The sequence below is a fragment of the Chiroxiphia lanceolata genome, chromosome 8 (genome assembly GCF_009829145.1).
Source record: "Chiroxiphia lanceolata isolate bChiLan1 chromosome 8, bChiLan1.pri, whole genome shotgun sequence".
Classification (NCBI taxonomy): Eukaryota; Metazoa; Chordata; class Aves; order Passeriformes; family Pipridae; genus Chiroxiphia; species Chiroxiphia lanceolata.
In genome coordinates this window covers 18,751,599-18,772,508 of record NC_045644.1, presented here as the reverse complement: position 1 = coordinate 18,772,508, position 20,910 = coordinate 18,751,599, and the positions used below count along the sequence as shown (strand labels likewise).

At 38.8% G+C, this 20,910-nt stretch overlaps 1 protein-coding gene across 3 annotated transcripts in view; it reads left to right on the top strand.

Moving 5' to 3' along the window:
• The window catches only part of WDFY4 (WDFY family member 4), a 128,825-nt gene that overhangs the window by 47,103 nt on the left and 60,812 nt on the right, over positions 1-20,910 (top strand). For 2 of the 3 annotated variants that reach the window (XM_032695324.1, XM_032695325.1), the window contains exons 27-39: positions 227-318; positions 1,193-1,292; positions 2,103-2,308; positions 2,895-3,064; positions 3,382-3,507; positions 3,933-4,094; positions 4,209-4,406; positions 5,152-5,269; positions 5,806-5,963; positions 6,422-6,660; positions 7,997-8,106; positions 9,052-9,243; positions 9,797-9,936. In XM_032695324.1, coding sequence (XP_032551215.1) covers positions 227-318; positions 1,193-1,292; positions 2,103-2,308; positions 2,895-3,064; positions 3,382-3,507; positions 3,933-4,094; positions 4,209-4,406; positions 5,152-5,269; positions 5,806-5,963; positions 6,422-6,660; positions 7,997-8,106; positions 9,052-9,243; positions 9,797-9,936 — 2,011 coding nt within the window. Of the gene's footprint in view, positions 1-226; positions 319-1,192; positions 1,293-2,102; positions 2,309-2,894; positions 3,065-3,381; positions 3,508-3,932; positions 4,095-4,208; positions 4,407-5,151; positions 5,270-5,805; positions 5,964-6,421; positions 6,661-7,996; positions 8,107-9,051; positions 9,244-9,796; positions 9,937-20,910 lie in introns of those variants that run through there. The other variant, XM_032695326.1, reaches the window with a different exon arrangement.

Sequence of the window (20,910 nt, the reverse complement as noted above, 5' to 3'; positions counted from 1 at the left end):
TATAGAAAATTTTTCCATTTTTGTTTCCATGTTGGATTTGTAGGTAGATGACCCTTTAATTTGCTTCCTAGTTTATGAACTTTTCATTTCTATTTCTGCAACAACTAGAATTTCCAATGGTTGTTAACAGTCATCATTAATGAATATTGAGATTTACATGTAATCTCCAAGTAATTAAATTAATGTCTTTTTGCTGACCAAAACTGCTTTCCTCTTTCTCTGCAAGGATTGGATTGTTCCTTGTTTACACCTTGAAACCTTCTTCCGTGGATGAAAATCAGCTTTTCCTGGATAGTGTGGCTGAGATGCCCAGTGAAGGTAGGGAGCTACCTTACCTAGCTTGTGTTGTCATAGATGCTACAGAACTTCCCTGCTTCCCCAGGGCCTAATGAACCATAAATGCAATACAGTGCTTCTGCCTCCTGTGGCAGGAAGAGCCACAGTTCAAATGGCTTCATATGGAAAGGGACAGGCTGCACTGAGGTGACCCTTTTGCCCTCATCTCTGCTAACAGGCCAGCAGTACTTTGGCAGCACTGTCCAGAGCCTACATAATGTTGGATTTCAGATATGCACAGAGAGGAAGGACATTAAATTGAAATTGTCCTCGAACTAATCTGCGGGACTGTTATAAGGAATAAAATTTCATGGATTTTCTGTGAACACTTTACTACACTTACAGTTGTAGGAAATAATTGTAGCTCTGCACCTTTTAAAGTATCTGTATCTGTGTATTTGTGTCAGGTTCATGTGGGAGAACATCCAATCAGTTGGCTTTTTCATTGTGATGTTTCAGTTGAGGCTGTATTGGTTATTGCACCTCTAAATCAGAGATCATATTAAGAAGATGCTGATAACTGTGGTTTTTATATCACAGTAGGCAACACGAGTCAGATTGCCTGTTTACATTTTCCTCTCTGGTTAACCTGAGATTGCTTCCTATTGAACATGTAGTCTGAATGAGTTTTAAATAACTCTAAAGAGAGGACTTTGAAAATGTAAGCACTGGTTGTTTCTGATGTTAGCAGGAACTCTTATGTCTAAGATTTGATGTCTGCATCTTTTTACTCTACAAAAAACCTGGTATAAGTATTTCTACTGGGTTAACTTGGTGCAAACAAAGTTGTTCATCACAGCAATGGAACATGTGTTTTGTCTCTTCATTACTCTTTATTACTTTCTGATATTTGTAGCCTTAAGCCAAACATCTGGAAAGACAATCTGGCTTCGAAACCAGTTACTGAAGATGCTGTTAGATGTAATGCACTCAGACAAACTTCATCTGTCCTCCGAGTAAGTAGAATGGGAAGGTATAGGCAAGTGTCTCTATCTTCTGGATTTTTCTTCTTGCTGGTGCTTGACCAGGACTAAACATAATGAAAATACTTGAATCTCAACAAAATAGTAAGTAGGAGCAGACTAGATTCAGAGCTACTTTTTGGTCAGTGATTTATCTGGCATTCACCTGTGTGGTCTGATCACATGTCTGATATCCATTTTGGAAAAAGCTTTACATTTTCAGAAAATATTGTGAAGGAGGAACTTAGATATTGGTGTTTCTTCTGCATTACAAGAGTTGAAGAAATCCCAGCTGTCTGTGAAAATCAACTCAATCTAATGTGGGATTACTTGCACCTCTCTATCATAACCATGAGCATGCACTTACTACAGTTCTACCTTTTATAACTCAAAGGAAGATTTTATAGTGCTGGGTGCTTTAACTCGGTGTATTTTCACTAGAAAACACATCTTGGACTTCAAAATTTAAATGGTAATTTTGAATTTCATAGGTTAAAAAATCTAGTCTGTGATATAGTTTGCCTCAGTTATTGATACACATTCGCAGAAGGAGATTCATATTAGTGAACTTTTTTTGTCTGATAGTAATATAAGGTTGGATTTAGCAGGAATTAAGTGTCTTCGCCTGTGTAGATGAGTCTGTTGTTAAATCTTCGTGATTCTGTGTTGTGGTACACCTTTAATCAGACTTTTTCTAGAGAAACTTGAGCTTCTAAATCACTTAGCGATAATTTTAAATAATATCTCCTCTCTGTCTTTCACCATGTCTCCTTCCATGTATTTTCATTTATCTGTTTGTCCTAGGGAAAAAGAAAAGACATTTTTGGCACTGGGGCCAGACTGGTTTCTGCTATTCACACAGAGCTACCTGCACTCTAGCACAGTTGTGCTAGGAATCAAGCTACTTCTGTGCTTCCTCCACAATCGTTTGCTGCTGAACAAATTCAAGGAGGGGATAGTGGCTGGGCGCTGGCTGGAAAACAGCTCTGCAGGATTGAGTATTCTAATGGGTATGTATTGGTTTAATGTTCCCCAAACACTGCCTTGATCCAGCTCAGTGATAGATCACTGAAGTACATGATAGGAGAATTCCCACTGATCTCAGCAGACCAAGAATTGAAATTACTTTCTAGGGCAATCTTGTCTTGTACTTCATCATTTCTGTGCTGAAGACTGGAAAGCATTGCTTCTCCCTTGCACAATAATTAGCAATTCTGATTAGCACTTTCAGGGAGATGGGCCTTTTTGTGTTGCACAAAATCAGACTAGCTGATAAGCCTGTGAGGTGTTGCAATGTCAGCTTTGCTCTGAAACCTTCTGTTTCTTTAAGATTTGTTCAGCTTGCTTTCTGATAATTAGACCTGTGGTTCTGAGAAAGGGAGGAGAAAGGAAGAATAATTAAGGGAGAATCTCCTGTAACAAAAGTGATAGTGGGAAAAATGGTTATCTGTTCGTCTGAGGGAGTTTTATAAACTGTTGATATTGCTGATACTGAGTGGCCTGGGACAGAGACAGATGAGGATCAAGTTCTGTCAGTAATCCTTCCTCTAATATGACATTTAATTTTAGACACTTTCCTTTTCTTTTCCTTTAAAGATAATTTAAAAACTCATCCTCCAGTACCTGACAATGGCTACTTCTTGATTTTTGGGTTTTCTGTGTTGCAAAGATGTCTGACTGATCATGTCCACATCCCTGAGATCTACCTGCTTGTGGCAGAGCTCTTTCTGGCAACTCCACAATCTGAACCACCTGAAGCAGTCAAGGTATGAAAAAAGCACCTGAAGCTGATATTGCTTTACTACTTTGTCATTTTATGCCCTTTTTCATGAGAGAATTTTCAGGCAAGTTAATCACACTTGGGTTTTCTGATAATAAAAATTAGTCATTCATATTTTAAAAATTAAGTTAACTTTGATTTAAGAAAATTTGTGTTCAGAACAAAATTGTTCATGCAGGTATTAAATGCTACACATTTAATAGAAGAGGGAGGAGCTGCTGGAGGTGAAGATGTGTTGGTTTTGTTCTTGATGTATTGTATATAATTCCCATCTCTTAATCAAATATCTCTCTTCCTGTGTAGAAAGATCTTGAGTCTGTGTTGCAGTGGATCTTGCAGCACCACCTTACAGAGAATGTCCTCAAAACTGGGTTGTGTGCAGAGGCAGCTGTTTTACTGCTGGAAATGGTTAGAGTCACTGTGGACAAGGTAAATGTTTTGTTGCAAGGACAGTGCACTGTGAATGGCAGAATAAACTGCCCAAGCATGACAGATGTCAGTGGCAGCCTTTACCTGTAATCCTTAGTCCTCCTCTGCCCTCACAGGGCAGTACTGAACATAACAGTGAGCGCAGACTTCAAAGGGTCAGAACTGCTGTTGCCCTGGTTATGTAGCAGATGATGTGATGGTCTCATGTTTAAGAACTTTTGAATACAGAGACTGATCTTACCCACAGCAGTACTAAACTTTTTTCATTTTGATGATGAGGATATGTCATCTTCTGGTTGGGTTTATCTTCAGTCTGAAAGGTGGGAGCTGGCTGCCTGTGCCTTGCCTGATTTCTCCATGGCTGTGTCATGTTTGCTTCAGAGAAGAATGCTGACTTGACCAGATGCACATTTGTTTGTATTCAGCCTATTGCAGATGCAGAAGCCTCCTGGGAGATTGCCTATCCAGGGAACGTTATCCAGTTTCTGTGCTTGATCTATCACAGTTATACTCAGGACCCTGTGTGGCACTGTCCTGACTTCCTGAAAACTTTGGCTATGGTTGCTTTTCACTCAGGACCACCCAAGGTATGTGTATATGAGCCAGCACAAGCCCTTCAGATTGGAGATAGGCCATTAGGAGAAAAAAAAAATCAATTTAAAGAAGACTGAGTTGGAATGTATTGCCGTCTACTTTCACAGGGAGGGTCTGAAGGCCTTTTGACTCCCGATGATCCAGCCATTGCTGAAGGGAAAGGCTGTGTTGATCCCTCCTCTCTCCCACTCCTACCACACCCTGCCAAGAAACAAGTGTGGGATTTTGTGCGAGTCCTCCTGATGGATAGTCTTCTCAACGTCCCAGCAAACAAACAAGGGCATCCACTGGAGCTGCTTCTTGAGGTTTCTCCTATCATCAGGCTTTTCTGCTCTATCTTGCCCTGGGGGTGGAAGGACAGGATGTATCCTGCTAGTGGCCTAGTAAAAAAAGTACTAACAGTGACAAAAGGAAAAAATCCTGTCTCCGCTTTAGGTACAGATCAATACAAGCTGTAGTAGCTGAGTCCAGATTATGGATTTCAATGACTCAAAGCACTCAAAAGAGTTGAAGTAGAATGAAGAAAAGGAAAAAGAAAAATTTAGGCTTCAGTTCTAAATTGTCAATAGTCCAGTTATCCCAGATGTAAGTTCTCATGCAGACTTAGCTTAGTAATAGAAATAGTAATGAACATAAGCTTGACTGCAATTGTCATGAGTTAAATCATCTTGTGGAGCAACAGTTCCCAAAAGGCTTACCCAGTATCCCAAGGTTTAGCACACTTAAAACAGAGTATGGCTTTCCGACTGTCTGAATCCTGAGCCTGCTAATGGAACTGAAGGTCCCTGAGGACAAGACCTCTTGGGAATCACCTGTGAACCTACATTATGGCCCCTTGTGAAACCTTGTTTCTGTTCAGTGTGCAACTGAGTTGGCTATCAGCTAGATGGTGTAGTCCTATGTGAGATTTCCTGGTTTTCCAACTAAAGTATGAAGTTCTGCCATCTACTACAGTAGCTGTCCACACATGCACTCTTGCTGAAAGTGAATTTGAATCTGATTTTCTTTCTGTTTTCCTGCTGTACTAATATGTATACTGTCACTATATAGGCTTCTCCAGAAGATGCCACCGGTGAGCAGAAGAGACATTTTCAGACAAAAGTTTTGCTGTCTGCTATGGATGTCTTCCATGTTACCAGCCAAGGCGAGGGGAAAACAAGACCAAGAGGTAAGTGGTGAGAATCAGATCATTGACTAGCTTATATTTAGCATGTAGGTGTCATTGCTAGAAAGGTTTGGAAGCAATAGAAGGACAGTCCAATTCAGCAGGCTGGATGTTCTGTTCTCTCTTGCTGTAGGCCAGTTTGCATGAATTATTGGGGGTTTATAATTTTTTCTCTCTCTTTTTGAGAACAGATTCTGAATAATAAAAAGAAAGTACTTAGAAAGAAACCTAGGTTTATCCTTGAGTGCTTCTGGAAACAACCCAAATAATTTAGTTGTTGCTGCTCTCCTTTCTGAGTCATTAGTTGGATCAGTCCATTAAAGTATTTTACTGAGGTTGATTCCACCCCTAAGATGGAGCTGTCATATCCAATCTGAGTAAGGTGTTTCTGTTAGACCTAGTGTTTTCTTAGACATGTCCCAGCTCTGAGACATTATGGCATAAGACTGTTCCTTCTCAGCTCTGGTAACCTTACATCTTAATTTTTTTTTTTCATTTCAGCTTGTTATGGAATAATCAACCCTTTGTATCCCCTCCAGGGAGCAGTGATCCTCATGGTACTTCAGAATCAGCTGCACCTGTATCCATGATGAATATTTCTTATTTTGTTCAGAAGTTGGTTGAGAAGCTGAACAGCAGAATGTTTGCTGCTGACCCCAAGCAAATCCTGATCTTCACTGCCAAACAGATTATGTGGGTGAGTCACATGGTATTTTTTTTTCCAACTGTTATCAACATATTGTAACATGATGTTTCACACTGAGGCTGTGACACTGCAATTGTAAAGAAGATGGCTGTAACCCATTTGGTGATTGTTATTATTCCTGGTTTCTTGCATGAACACATAACAGCTTTAAATGATAATGATGATGGAGATAGATGGTGCCCCATAAAGAAGGGATAGTATTGTGTCACTCTTTTGTGCCACTGTCCATTGGCTATGTACGTGTTGCTGAACAAGAATAAATTAATCTCTTCCAAAATTCTGGGGACTTCAGCAGAAATACAGAAAGATTGAATTTGTATCTAACAGGTAGTTCAGGGGAGTTCTGCTGAAATACGTTTGCAACAGCTTAAATTAAGTGGGAGGTGTGGATCCTTGGGGAGAGAGTTCTCTGAGCAAGCCAAGTACTGTGCTGTTTTGTGTTTTCACAGGTCTTAGAAAGCTCGGTTTCTCAAAAGGAAGTTTTCCTCAGTGCCCTGTACAACTGTTTAAACAGAGCCATCCTGTACTGCCTATCCAGACCTCAGCAATCACTGCCTGAACAGTTTAATGTCCTGAACACTCTCAATGTCCTGCAGGAGCACTGGGACATTATTTTTGCAACTTACAACTCAAATAATAATTTTATCATTTGCCTAATGTACTGCCTTTGCCAACTGAACTCGGGCAGGTACAAACCTTCATCTCATTATAATGTTTGTTTACATCTGTGCTGTATCTATGGAAGTGGGTGCAGAGGGAGAGATTTCACAGAACTTGAGTATTATCCATTTTGAAGAATCACTAGAAGCTGAGATTGAGCTGGATCCAACATTTCCAGCAGTCTACTTCAGAGTAGTAACTGGGGTTAAGAAACTTGAACTGATTTCAGTGGAGCTGGCTCACGGGCCAATCAGTAAAATGAGAATTTGGAAATCCTCCTGGGATGTAGACTAGAATCTCTCCACAAGCATGCAGGTGGCCATTATCTGAGACATCTGCATGGGCTAATGTAATGAAATGTTTTTTCTGATTCAGCAGCTTTTCGTGTGCAGGTACATTTAAAACATACATAAAAGTGTGCATGGATCTTGTGAATCTTTCTGTTATTGTTACTTGGATCTCAGCTGCAAAGTCTGGGTCATACTGAGGTTGGGAGTTTTGCCATTGACTAATGTAGGGCTAGAACATCCATACCTGCTCCGTTTGCTGTTCTTACAGATGATATACCAGATGTATTTTTGTGTAAGCTGGGAAGTTATTTTGGAAACTTAGTTTTGTGGAAGGCCAGTAGTTTATTCACTATAACGATGTTTCTTGTTTGATTGAAAGCCTTCTGTACTGCTTAGGTGGTTTGGATTAAATCCATTAATAGACTATCACATGGGAAATGAGCTGTACTTTCTGATGTCTTCTCTTGATTGTTCTTATTCCAGTCAGATAATAATTTCCAGGCCAGAACTGTTGAGATGGGGTAAGGATTGCTTGTATGTAGTAAGAACAGAAACATTTTTTTAAAAAATTAATTACAGAAGTGTTTGTGTTATCCAAAAGCCAAACATAGCAAAGCCAGGGAATCAGAACTGTGGTAATTAAAAGAAAATCAGACATAAAAATGGCGGCTTTGCCATAAAAGACATACAGGATGCCCAGTGGAGGTGCAAGAAAGCTGGATTCAGACTGGCTACGTCAGTACAGGCCTATGTTTTATCTGACTGAGATGAATGGTAGATACAAGTGCAGGAAGAAGTCCAGGGATAAGGTACGTACAGCAGAGTGATCTATAGGATCTCAGCGACTGCTCCTTGGCTTTGAACACCAGACCAGCAGTGGTTTAGTTCCCACTTCCTGTAAATTCTGTGGTATTATGTGATTGGTGTAAGCCCTCAAGCCTCGAAATATCAATCTACCAAATGAATCAAGTATGAATGGATGTACAGAAACACCTGTAGCTTTTTCACTGTCCTCAGTTTGTTCTAAGTCTGGTTTCCTCACCTGCCCTCCTTTTCTTTCCCTCTTCATCACAGCTGTTCAGAAGGTTTTGGGGTGGATGCAAAACCAAAGCTGGCTTCTTATCACCAAATTTTCCTTGCACCCAGTGAAGAGGAAAAGGGCAGCCTGCCTACTCCAGATGATGGTAATTTATGCCACAGGTTGCCTTTGGCTTACAGAGCAGGAAACTGCCTGGCCTAAGCAGTTATCAGAGCAGCTTGTGCAAGTGCTACTTATTTCCTCTGCTGTGTATAGACATTGCAGGCACAGCACAGGCAAAGGAAGTTGTGCTAAACAATTACTTCTGTTACATGCCTTTTTATTCAAAAGTCATGCCCAACATCCTCAGGAGTAATGGAGATCTCTCCCCTATGTTATGGCCATTCAGCGGCCAGACACATAGTATTTGTAGTTCTATTTCTTTTTTTCAAGTCCCATATAGAGCTTGTGTCTGTCTGTTATACACAGGAAGAAGCATTTTGCTCTTTTAAGAGAAACACAGGGAAAATTTTGGGTTGAATTCAGTGTGAGGGCTGTCAGCTGAATCCTATGGCAGAGCAGCTTCCTTTCTTTAATTTTTTATTTTTTAATATGTATTGGCTTAGTTATGATGCAACCAAGTAAGTCTGTTTTGCAGGGAAATACAGCTAAGCATCTCAGCACTTCCTTGTACCGTATCCTCCTGCTGTGTCAAATTGTTTCATGACTTGGTTACTTTCGGCCCTCCATATTTAATGATGTTTGGCAACATAACATCCTTTATGTGCTTTTGCATTCTCTGTATGATAATAAGATCATCAAAATTCTGATGAGATTGTTTTCCAAGGTAGAAACCAGTTAGACTCATCTGTCACTCCTACTTGTTTCTTTCAGGGAGTTGAATATTGTAAAAGAAATGTCCTGCTCTTTTCTGTCTGTCTAACTACTCTGGCTTAGAACCTGCCGAGGCAGTAGACAAAAAGGAACTCCACTGACTCCAGCAGTTACTCTGGACCAATGCTGTTCCAAATTAGATGGTTTTGCTCTATCTGTTGCTTGACTCTTTACACAAAAAAATGATTCTCCATTTATAGTTTCTTTTGTTTCCTAGTCCGTCAGGAGATTCTGAGAACAGTAGGAATCATCTGGAAGCAGCTCATTTCTCAGAGGCGGCAGGCCCTGGAGGACACTTACAAGATGGATCTTTCTGTAAAAGGAAATGACAAAGAAAGGGACATGAAGATAACAGAGATCACTCCTTTATGGGAAGAAATTATGACAAAAGCTTGGCAGCACTTGATAGGTCTCTGGTTTTTTATGGAATATTCATTGTAGTAAGCAAAGGCATTGCAGTAAACGGAGTGCCTGCTGGAAAGCTGCCGGTCCCTTGGTTATACCTTTCCCCTGCCCATCACCTGCTGGATAAAGCAGATTGCCAATTTCTCTCATTCAGGACTGGGATTGCTTTCTGTGTCATAACCAGCCCTTCTCTAATCACCTGATGATGGTGTAGGGTTCGTGCTGCACTGCAAGAGAGAGAAATCTCCTTAAATCATGTCTCATAGGAAAACTTAAAAGGGAGGATATTGGGTGAAGTCATTGAAATGTGTGTAGTGCTGCAGTGATTCAAAGTTCATGTCTGTGTAATGAAACTGATCTATGGCAGACCTCTGTGAGGCTTTTAAATAAAAACTTGAGAAGTATGTGTTAGTTCAGTTGTCATACAAATAGAAGAACGGTCTATCTGGAGTGAGGCACTGCCATGTTGTTTTGTCTTCTGTAATGGGGATACAATATATATTCTGAAAGGCTCAGCTTTAAGTCTTACATGCTTTTTTGTCTGTTCTGACCTACAGCATCTGAAAAGAAGCTTCTCCAACATAAATCAGGGCTAGGCCTGTCACAGAGCAAGCACAATTCCTGGAGTGAAAGCCTGTCTTCAGCTATTAGGTCCATGCCTGGTCGAAACACAAAGGAAATAATATGCAAGTCAGAGGTAAATTTTACACTTTGTCTTTTCTGGCTTGGTCACTGGTCTGCCTTTTATATGTCTCTGGAGAGTTTGTCTGGATTTGGGAGGCTTCTGAGTGTGTCTGTTAATTGACATGCTCCATTGTAAACTAGACACCTATGGCAATTGAGGTTCCTTTTCTAGGCTGCTATAAATAATCACAAAGAAATAGTGAGCTGAAGAACTTCTCTTAACATATAATGTAATAATGCATACTTTTTGCATAAAGCCCAATTATTGCACTTGAAAGGAAAAACCTGATCAGCCCATATATGCCTGTACTTAGAGGGCTCTGCTTGGGGCAGAGCAAGGTGAGGAGATGCCACCTTTGCTGCTGCTTCTCACTTGCATCACTTATGTAAACCTTGTCCTTCAGACACTGGATTAGTAGAAAGCATCAGATATTATCATAGCACTGTCCTTCCATTTTCTACTCTATATGAAGTATTAAAGGTCCAAATTTTAGTTTAGCTCCTAAAGAAACAAGTGTTATATAATCCAGGGATGGATTTGGAGGGTACGCGAAATACTGTCAACAATGCAGTTGAACTGTCTTTTCTATTTGTGAGCTTCTCTTTTGCTGAAAGAAAGGGCCATTTCCATGTTTTTGCTGGGAATTTGTCAAAAACAGAAACAAAAAGCACCAAATAGATGTTACTTGTAAGTGTGTTAGGACTAGAGTGACTAGCTATAGGGTAGGGCAGCAGTGCATTGACATAGTATTCAGAGTTTTAAACCAAGCTTGTGTTGTTGCAGTGCCTAACATATTAAGGTTTTTTTTTCTCCTGCTGAGGAGACAGTGTGTCTATTATAGCATCACTTTAGGGATACTTAACCCTCTAGCTCAAGTTATAGCAGATTGCAGCTTTATGCCCAGTGATGCCTGGTTCACTTCCAGGTGTGCTGATCAGGAAGACTACGATACCCACCTAATGTGTCTGGTAGTACCTTATTGAGCTGCAAGTGTTTTCTCAGCATGCCACAGCATCCTTCTCATTACTTAACATCACTTTGCTGCTTACAGAGGGAGCAAGTTCTTCCCAGGTACATATGTATACCATGATGTCATACTACAAGAGAGCCGACTATTTGCCCTGGGGTCTGTTTAATTATTTTTTAAAATTAATTTTGATTATTACAGCTGATTACACCTCAGTGAGCAATGTAATTGATATTTGTAAATGTATCCCAAGGAACATTTTGTACAACATGGTTTTTGCCGTTGAAGGTTAAAGACTCCGTTATTGGTTTTTCCCTAAATATGCCCACATCATTAGTTCCTCCAGTGAAAAGGTTGCCATCTGGAAAAGGCAGCATGGAGACATTATTCAGGCACAAGTGCATGAAATTGGTGTTTCTACATCTTCTGTCTCTCTTCTGCAAGGAAGCGGCTTGTAATTAAAGGAGCTGAGTTTGGAGGAAACATTACTCACTTGGTGTTATTCCTTATCATGTCAAATACTGACAGCTCTGTAGCTCTGATAAATTGTTCTTCTCCATGAGATAGGAAGATACAGCTTAGAATGTTCTTCTCCATTCTCCCCTTCCCACTTTCTCCCTTCAGCCTCCCTTCAGAGTTTGTTGCACTTTTTAGAGAGGTGAAATCTAAGAGGATGAAATTTATTTGCTTCTGAACAGCCCTCTTCCTTCATACATTTACAGTGAAAAAGTTACATAAAAGGTTACATTAAAAATAAATGGTATTTGTGCTTCTAATTTATATTTTTGACCACTTTGGTAGTCACTTAAAAAAGTGCCCTAATGCAATTTTGCATCATTTTCTGTGTCTCAAGTGGCTTCTGTATTCACTTAGGAAAGTGATTTGTAGATGCTGGTCTCTGTCTTCACTACTGCTAGTAAGAACTTATGTCCTACAGCAATAGGTACCTGGTTGAAACATGAAAAAAAGTAACAGTATGAACTATGTCATGAGAGACAAAGACTTTAAATCCCATAGTGAAATAAAAATATTTGCATTTACTGAGAGCTAAGCATGGTCTTTCCAAACTAAGTAAAACTTACTGAGAAAAGTGCAGAAATTAAGCCAGGATTTCAGACCTTTGCCCAGTAGAAGGAAAAAATGGGTTGGCTACTGGGTTTTGCTGTCAAAATCTAGCATTTAATGTTAAGATTAGCAATGACTGCTTTTGATATTTTCAATAAGCTGCAAGAACAACAAAGGACCACTGTAACAATTGTCTTTCAGTCAACTGTAAATCAGTCAACAGCTTCTACCATGCAGTGTCCTGAGGTTCTTTAGGAGTGCCTGAGCAAGGCTGCAAGCAGCCTATTTCTAACTCCTGTAAGACACACTGCCTCAAAGCTGTAGATATAGCTACTATTCTTTACAAGAAATGCAGAGCCTCCTCAGTTTTACAGGAGGCCTGATCATGTCTGTCCTCTTTTCTTTTGGTTCATTAATTACATTCCTCTATGCCAGAGGCCCATATAACTTGAAAGAATGAAATAGAAAAGTCTTGTTAATCCCAGTCTTCAGAATAAAGAGGTTAAGAGACCTCTTAACTTGTCATTTCAAAGTCAGAAACTTTATATTAGGATTTTGGTCAGCAAGCATATGCTTGTGATGACAGCTATAGATACATCTGACCTCCTTTGTGCTGATTTTGTCAATCTTCAAGAGACTTCCTCCCAGTTTGAACTCTTAAGGATTTTTTTACTGTTTTTTTTACAGCTTGGTGTTGGCTTGGTTTTTTTTATCGTTGTTGGTATTTTTTTTCCAGTTTTCTTATGTGTTTATTCACCAGGCTTCTGTTAGGCCAGCAAACAAAAGTGTTGTTGTTACAGAAAAGTATTGGTTTGTTACACCAGGAACAAGCATCTTTTCAAATTTCACAGCCAGCAAAACATTTTTAAAAATCCTTTCATATGTAACACTCATCCTTATGATAAACATGGCTAGTATACCTAGTATAACTAGTGATTCACCTGTGGCAGTACTGCATTGTATTTTGAGAAGTATTTAAACATAACATTTCCACTGACCCAACTCCCAAGTGGGAGTTTAAACTATAGACTTAAATTCCTTCTGTGCTGGAAATGTAAATCTCTACATCAACACTTACAGGAGTTTTTTAATGTATGTTGTACAGTGCTAGGCTTACTTACCTAAAACAAATAATAGCTGTATCACAGTTTTGGAATTAGCCCTATCTGAGGCAGGGCTCTCACTCCACATGATTCCATCAGGGAAGAACACTGGGGCTCTATTTGCTCCTGGCTGTTGGTTTTGCTTCATGCTTTTGCAGTCATGTTTACAGGTTTTGGGGAAGAGGTAGATGTCTGTGCACAGATGTCTGTTCAAAAATCTGTATTTTAGAGCGTAGTTTTAAAGAAGGCTTTTCAAGCAAAAGTGTCTGATGTTGAAGCGGAAGGGTGATGATTTATTCCAAGGCTGTTGTCAGGGCACTGAAGACTTGTCCCCAGGACATAAAATCACTGTTAGCTCATTTTGACTTCTGTAAAAAAGAAGCTTTATCTCATGATTTTACAGAGCCTTTGCCATTATAACTCAAGATGTCAATGGCAACACTACACCAGCAGCTGAAGTCAGATCTAAGTAATGGACTAGTGACTTCAAATAGTAGCTACTTCTTTCCTCCACTTTTATAGCATCTTTCAATAACTGACTGTAAATTAAGTCTGATGCTTATAAGCTTCGGTTTTCAAACAACTGCATCAGAGAATGGTTGTTTAAGGGGGGAGAAGTATGCAATGCAGTGAAGAGGGTTGAACAAAAACCTTAGATTGCTAAATAAAATATTAGCTTGCTAATTTTGGAGGAAGGAGAGTCAAGACCAACTTAGCAGTTCATAGTAGGTGAAATGAAGAAGATAGAAATATTTGAAACATGATCACCATTATTATTTAAATCTTTTTCTTACCAATCACTCAGTTGATCTTTTATCAGTTTTTCAAGTTAACTGCATTAAAACAAGCAAACATTTAACGATATTTCTTTGAAAAGTGCATCATTTGTGTAACATGTTTATCTTCATAATAGAAGGATAATTAACATCACTAATTATCTAATTAAGTTCATTAACTATCCACCAACAGTGCACCGTGAAGTTGACATTATGTTCTTCTGTCAACAAATGCTTTGATTTCTTAGGAAGTAATTAAAATGTAAATTAGCATGTCATTAAATGCACAAGGGAACTTTGGAATCAAATATTCATTTCAAAACTGCTCATAGCACACATTTTTTTTACTTCAATGAAAGCAGGCACTTTACTATTAATGATGTATATTAAACAATTTCCATTATAATATTATTGTCTTGTTTAATAACTGGCTCAAAGCTAAATTACAGCATGCTGCAGCAAGCTGGAAAAAAGTTTCTTTAACTTTGAACAAAGAAATTTTTATGTCCTCTTACATGGATATCTGACATACCGCTTATTTATAATTTTCAGATTGTTTACAATATCCTAAAGAAATAATTCAACAAGTCTATGTAAGATGAGATTTGCATGAAAACATAAAATACAGAGGTATTTTATATTATGTGATACAAATAACTGACCTTTCTGAAATGTATGGGAATAATTTCCACATTTATTGAAGATAACTGTTTAACAGAGAATTGGAATAGAAATGTTGTATGAAGATGAATACAAACTTTTAGGCTGACTCAGATTCACGGGCCCCTCACCCCACAGTCTGTCCCCTAAAAATTCATTACAGGTTGCTGTCATTGTGTATGACAGCACAATGCACAGGAGAAAAATCAGTTATTTCTTTCTTGATTTACTTTTCATCCTAAAACCTTCAATACGAGAGATATTATCACTTACAAATTTTTTGTGGGTAATTCTTCAGAGGGAGTTTTTCTGTGTTTTTAAACTCAGTGGTGTTCTGTGGCAGTGAAGTCCCTTCATTGAATTACACATTGTATGACAAGATGTCTGTTATTTCTCCTGCATATTTTTTTTTAAATATACTTCTGCCTTTCAAGCTAGAGACTGTGTCTGGGTCAGGTTTAAGCTTGGATATAAGATTTCAGTGAGTGGAATTTAATGTTTAAAGCTCTTGGCATCAAAATCTCATCTTTCAAGAGCTGCTGGTTGCAGAGTTTTATTTTCACATAACAAAGATGATGCCAAATGAGTAAACAGTGTTAACATGGATGAAAGAGGAGTTTTATTTGGTTTCAGAGAAACCCTAGAAACAAGTGCTAGCCACTGAAACTATTTTTTTCTTTGCTGAATACACAAAAAGACAAATAATTTTTCATATTTCTTGTTTCAAATATGTCTCTTTTCTTCCAAAATTTTGATGCAACATTTTATTTATAATAATTTCAAGCAAAATTGTTTGAATTAAGTTGCTTTATATGGATTGTTTGATTCAAAAGCCTGAAGTGGCAATTTAAACTGAAAATTAAAGAACAGAAAATTAGGGGAGGTCCTAGAAATCTCTGCAAGATTGACATAAATATTTCTTCTAAGTGAGGGTATAGGTTGCTAACTGTGCTGAAGTCTGTGACCATTCATTTCTCATTGTTCTCACCTTTGCTAGCAAAATTAAAGTTTGGTTGTACCTATCTGTGTTCTATTCATGCTTTCTGCTGCAGAGAAGCTTGTACTACAGGCACTAACGAAATCCAGAAGTAATCTTGTCACCTTCAAATGTAAGTAATTTTAGAAAACTGATTGTTTTGGGGGTCAGGAGAAAGATGCTTCTTTGTATTCTGTACTCTGAGCTCTAAGCATAAGCTAACATCTACAGAATTCTTTCATCAGCTAAAGGATTAGAAGAGCACATTTTTCTTAAATAAAATCCATGATTCAAATGTGCATGAGGCTTTTGGACAAAGGTATTGATATAGTATGTAATAAAGCCCTAAGATACATACACCTGTAGAATGTCAGCATTTTAAATAGTAATAGGAAAATGGTAAGAACAAGTGAAGGCAAGAAGAAACTCCACTGGTATTCCCCATAATTCCAAAGTCTGACCTTCACCTTTCACTAGATATAAAAGCTAATGCCTCTGCTGTAACAGGATGGAAACTGAGTCCTCAAGAGGTTGAGTGTATTATCCCAAAGTCACAGAAGTCATTCTCAGGATTAAAGAACAAACATGCCTTAACTCTCATTGTGTGTTTTTGCTATTACGAGACAAGTTATCTGTTCTCTCATGAATTAATCTCTTCAGTAGTATCATCTGTTGAAGGACTGTGTGTGTATGCACACCTACATACATATATATAGTTGCTATAGAAGTAGACCTGCTTCTGTACTTCCTGAGTTTAGCTGATAAATGCAGTGTGGAAGTCTCATCACATATACACCATACTTCAGGGTTACCCTTTGAAACCCGCCCCTGTGTGTGGGTACATTTATGATGCACTGAAATATGGAGGATTTTCTCATTAAGTCTGCTATTCCCCAACCAACTGGCAATGCCAGGAATCCATCCATGATCCTTAGGAGCAGTTGGCACTCTGCATTAGCCTCCTAGCGGGTTGAGGCACAAAGCTTCCATGCAACACTTAACTGCTGGAACTCAGTCTGTTGAAAAGCTAAATGAATTTTGGCAAAGCAACAATAAAATCCGCATAGCAATAACAATTTTGTGATTCAAAAGAGCCTGCGAACAACCATCAGTGTGGAGAGTCTATGTGAAGGACTAGGATAAACCTCTCTTTAATCTGCTAAGGAAAACATTATCTGCCTTAGCTTAATGATTGTTACTTTGTAACTAGTGGAACAATTTTTCCTCTTATGAAATGAACCTACTTGTTTCCTAGTGCATACTTGATTACCTGAAAAGTAGCCTGGTCACAAGATGGGTGACATTGTTTGCCCAGGGTAGTAGTGCACCCAGTCTCTGATTCACTGTGTTAGATTAGTAGCAGTAGTAGACTTGGAGATGTTAGGCACTTTGTCCCTATCCAAGTAGAACAGGGCTGGTGAATTGGAAGCTCCACCCAGCTTTAGTAATTTACTATAACACTCAGATGCTTCTTTGTAAAACTGCCATGGTAGCTGTAATCCTGTTCTTCGCTTGTGAGCCAGATGAGGAAGGGGTTGATTGATTTATTCTCTGTGATTTAGCAAGAAAGGACCAGAAGTATTGAGCTTTAATTGCACACGTCAGAAGGGGAAATTCTGATTAGATGTGTGGAAAAAGGAGGAGCATGAGAACTGTCATGAATACAAGAAGATAGGTTTTACATGTCAAAAGAGTTTAGACTCAAAACTTTTTTTGACAATCTCACCCTGTGGCTGTGTAAGTCATAGTGGTTCTGGAATTTCTATGAAAAGATTATTGGGTCTAGATGAGGACTGCAAAAATCGTTTGCTTTTTTGAGAAAGTGTCTCCTTCCTGACTAAGTCACATCCTCAGAGACAGGAGATCCACACTGGTTAGAGCACGTAGTCCAGAGGTCAGAGATGGGATACGGGGCTGCTGAGAGGAGCAATGCTGCACCATGGGTAGATGCAATTTAATATTGAGCTGCTGGGTAATATATAAGAAAAGCTTAACAATTTGCTCTTTATAAAATGACATTTCCTTTGTGTTCTGTTTAATCAGCTTTTCTGTTTGATTCAAGATGTGAAATATATCACATTAGTATAATGTAATTTTTCTCATTCTAATGAGAATTTCCTGTTTCCTTCTTTTGGAATTATCATCCACAGAGGTTTTAAGTGTTATCAATTGTCACTTTTGAGGTTCAAGTGCTGCACACATATTTTCTGTGTTTGTACCTTAAATACTTGGATTAAAGGCAAATCTGCCCCCCTTCGCTAGCAGAAAGCCTGTACGTAAAAGTTGTGAAATACATGCCTAAACACAGCCCTAAACACAGTGATTTCTTGAATCAGGGCCATCAGATCTGTTTCTGCCATGCACAAACTCTTTGCCACTGTCACATAAGCTATTTAAATGCAATTTGTGGCATGCCCCTAACATTGCCTCCTGTTCTGTTTTCCTTCACCCATGGAATACTTTCTAAAAGCCTAGTGATTGCTTGAATAACTATAATTAGATCAAAAAAGCCTTCCTCGTAGAATTGTGAAAGCCCAGGTTAGAGGAATAAGGTACGTGGACTCTTCCTGGAATATGAGATCTAATATCTGGTAGATCAGCTATATTAGAGTACTTACTATCTGCCACTGGGAACATAGAGTAGAAGGGATTTCCAAACTGGTTCATCAAATTGTTCCCCCCTCCCACTACTGCATGCTGTCACCGTGTGCATCCTCTTTGTAGGCTTACCAGGCTGTTTCAAATTAATTCAGGTTGGGTTTGCCACATCACCATCCCCTCTTCCCCTGCAACCAGGTCATAGTGACAGGAGGTTGTGGACTCTCCATCCTTGGAGGTGTTCAAGACCAGGCTGGATGCAGCTATGAGTAATCTGGTCTAGTGGAAGGTGTCCCTGCCCGTGGCAGCAGGGTTGGAACTAGGTGATCTTTAAGGTCCTGTCCAACTCAGACCATTCTATGGTTCTATGATGTTCCAGAAGCTTACTTGTCTTAGTTTCTCCAACTATAAGCTAAAGACTTCGACCTCTTTCATAAAGACCTCTGAGATGTACTGGTGAAAAGTACTATACAAGAGTATATTACTTTTTTTGTTATAGCTGTGATGCCACATAAGTGCCCTTACTCTCTATGCTTATATGTTTATAATATTTATTTTGCTCAGAAGAGCTAAAACAGTGTACCATTATCATTAGTTCTAGCCCTGACCAACAGGTGATTTAAAACATGTGCTTCAAAACAGGTATGTGGGTATTGACACTATCATCCATGGGATTATTCGCTTGGCACAGTGAGGGATTGAATATTCGGGCTTTCCTTTGTCTTTTAGAAGTCCAAAATTATTTTGTCTTGAAGTTTATTTTCATTTATTAAGAGTTTTGGCACATAGTTTTGTGTGCATGTGTGTTCTGTAATATATTCTGTAAAATATAGCCTTTAATTCTCCAAAGAAAGCTTCAAAGTGCAGAGCCCCAGGGACAGAATGTTTCTTAAGGAAAGAACTGTGGTACCTGTGGTGTCTGTATCATGCAACATGAGTTTATTATGGCAAGTCTGAATATTTATGAGGTGTGGGAATGTTAAGTGATGTATATATATTAAAAAAAAAACAGACATAAAGCATTCCAGAACTCAGTAGACATTTAACTTAGAAGTCACACCTCAATCTTTTTTTTTCTCTCTTTTTGACTGTTTTTTTTTTTTTTTGAGGGGGTAGGGGTTTTTTTGTTTTGTTTTGGTTTTTTTTTTTAATGTTTCTCATTACAAGCAGTCTTTCAATTCCTTTAGTTGAAAGAAATTATAGAAAACTCACTCTCTGGATTTCCTCAGTGCTAATCATTTTCTCCCCTATTTGCATGAGGACTCCACACTGCAAGAGGAGAAATGGTTTTTGGATCTATGGAGCTTTTTTGTTTTTTAATAGGAAAATAACTTGTAAATTCCATCACCTTTTCAAACTCTAAATACTGGCTGGCAGCAAAATGATCTGGTTCTACTTAGAATGTGATTGTCTAAGGCTGCAAAGTAGAGAAATCTGTATAAAAAAAAGACTTAAAGCATGGTTTCATACTCAGATTTTTAGGAAAGGATTGATCAATATGGCCTTTTAGTATGCCCTTCCCTAAAATGCATATTATATTTCTTATATTTACACCTGTTTTTCTGCATATGGAATTCAAACCTTATATTATGTAACACTACATTGACAATTATCAAAGCTGGCATATTGTTCTTGTTTAAAATACTACACTGTGACACTGTTGTATTTAATCTACTGCATAAAGAGTTGCCATTTTAAAGGATAAACACCTACATTTTTTAATGGAATCTGTTTAATTGTTAGAAACTTGTTTGCACTAGTTGTTCATTAAGAATTATAGTGTAATTGTTTTAACTGAACACTTAATAAATAATAGTCTGGTCTATATTCTCCATGTTTACTGAGTATCTTTTTCAGGTTTTGGTGGTTGGTTTGGCTTACGTAGGTGTTTTTTTTCCCAATCAGAGCCATCTCCAATTTTTTTAACTGTTCATTTCATTTTATGGCCAAATGGTTTTCCTGTGGGGATGATCAACAGGGACATGTTCATCTGATTGAAGATGGCTAGCTGTAGGTCATTTGGAAACCAAACTGGATAGTCTTCAGTTGACCAGATGTGGCTAGCAGAATTTTTCCTTCTTAGGACCCTTCATATGTTTCAAAGGCTAGGAGTTGGGTCAGTGAGAATCTTTGCAATGTGGGCTTTGACCTTAGGGGTCTGAACGGTGACCATGAGTGAAATACAGACTATGAGCACCTTTGAAACAGCTTCCAGTAGAGCACTGACTTGGCTTAAGTGGCCTGTGAGTATCTAAAATGGTTTATTAATACTTGGAGGCATTGGTTGTCTACTCTGAATGGCTTTTGCCCTATGTCCACATACAACTGATCTCAGCTCTTCTCCTGTACTGAGCCTGTCTTAACAGCAGAGATGCTGTTGCTTTCTAGGTCAGGCTTTATGGGAGTTTTATATGAATTATGGAATAGTTTTGTGAGGCCACAACTGTGATTACAGGTTTAATGATGCTTTAAACAAACAAAAATATAATGACTTTCATCAGTGTAAAACAGGAGCTTCCTGCAGGGAAACACCAATAAATGTGACTTCGCGGCAGGGGTACAGACCTGGCTGGCAGCCAGCAGTGATCAGCACACCACACAGACCTTGTATGTTAACTTAATTATAGCACAGTGCAAGCAGCAGCTAGACAGTTTGCTGTGAGGAATCACCACCAGTGGGGCATAGAGTCCATGCATTTAAAAATTACCCACCTGATCCGTGTCCTTAGGTAGTGACAGGCCGGGACTTTGACAGCCAGTTTAGCCTCGTGCTGTGACTCACAGAAATCTCACCTTTGTCAGGGAAGCTCAGGTGGTCATGAGAATCTTCAAATGGCACTA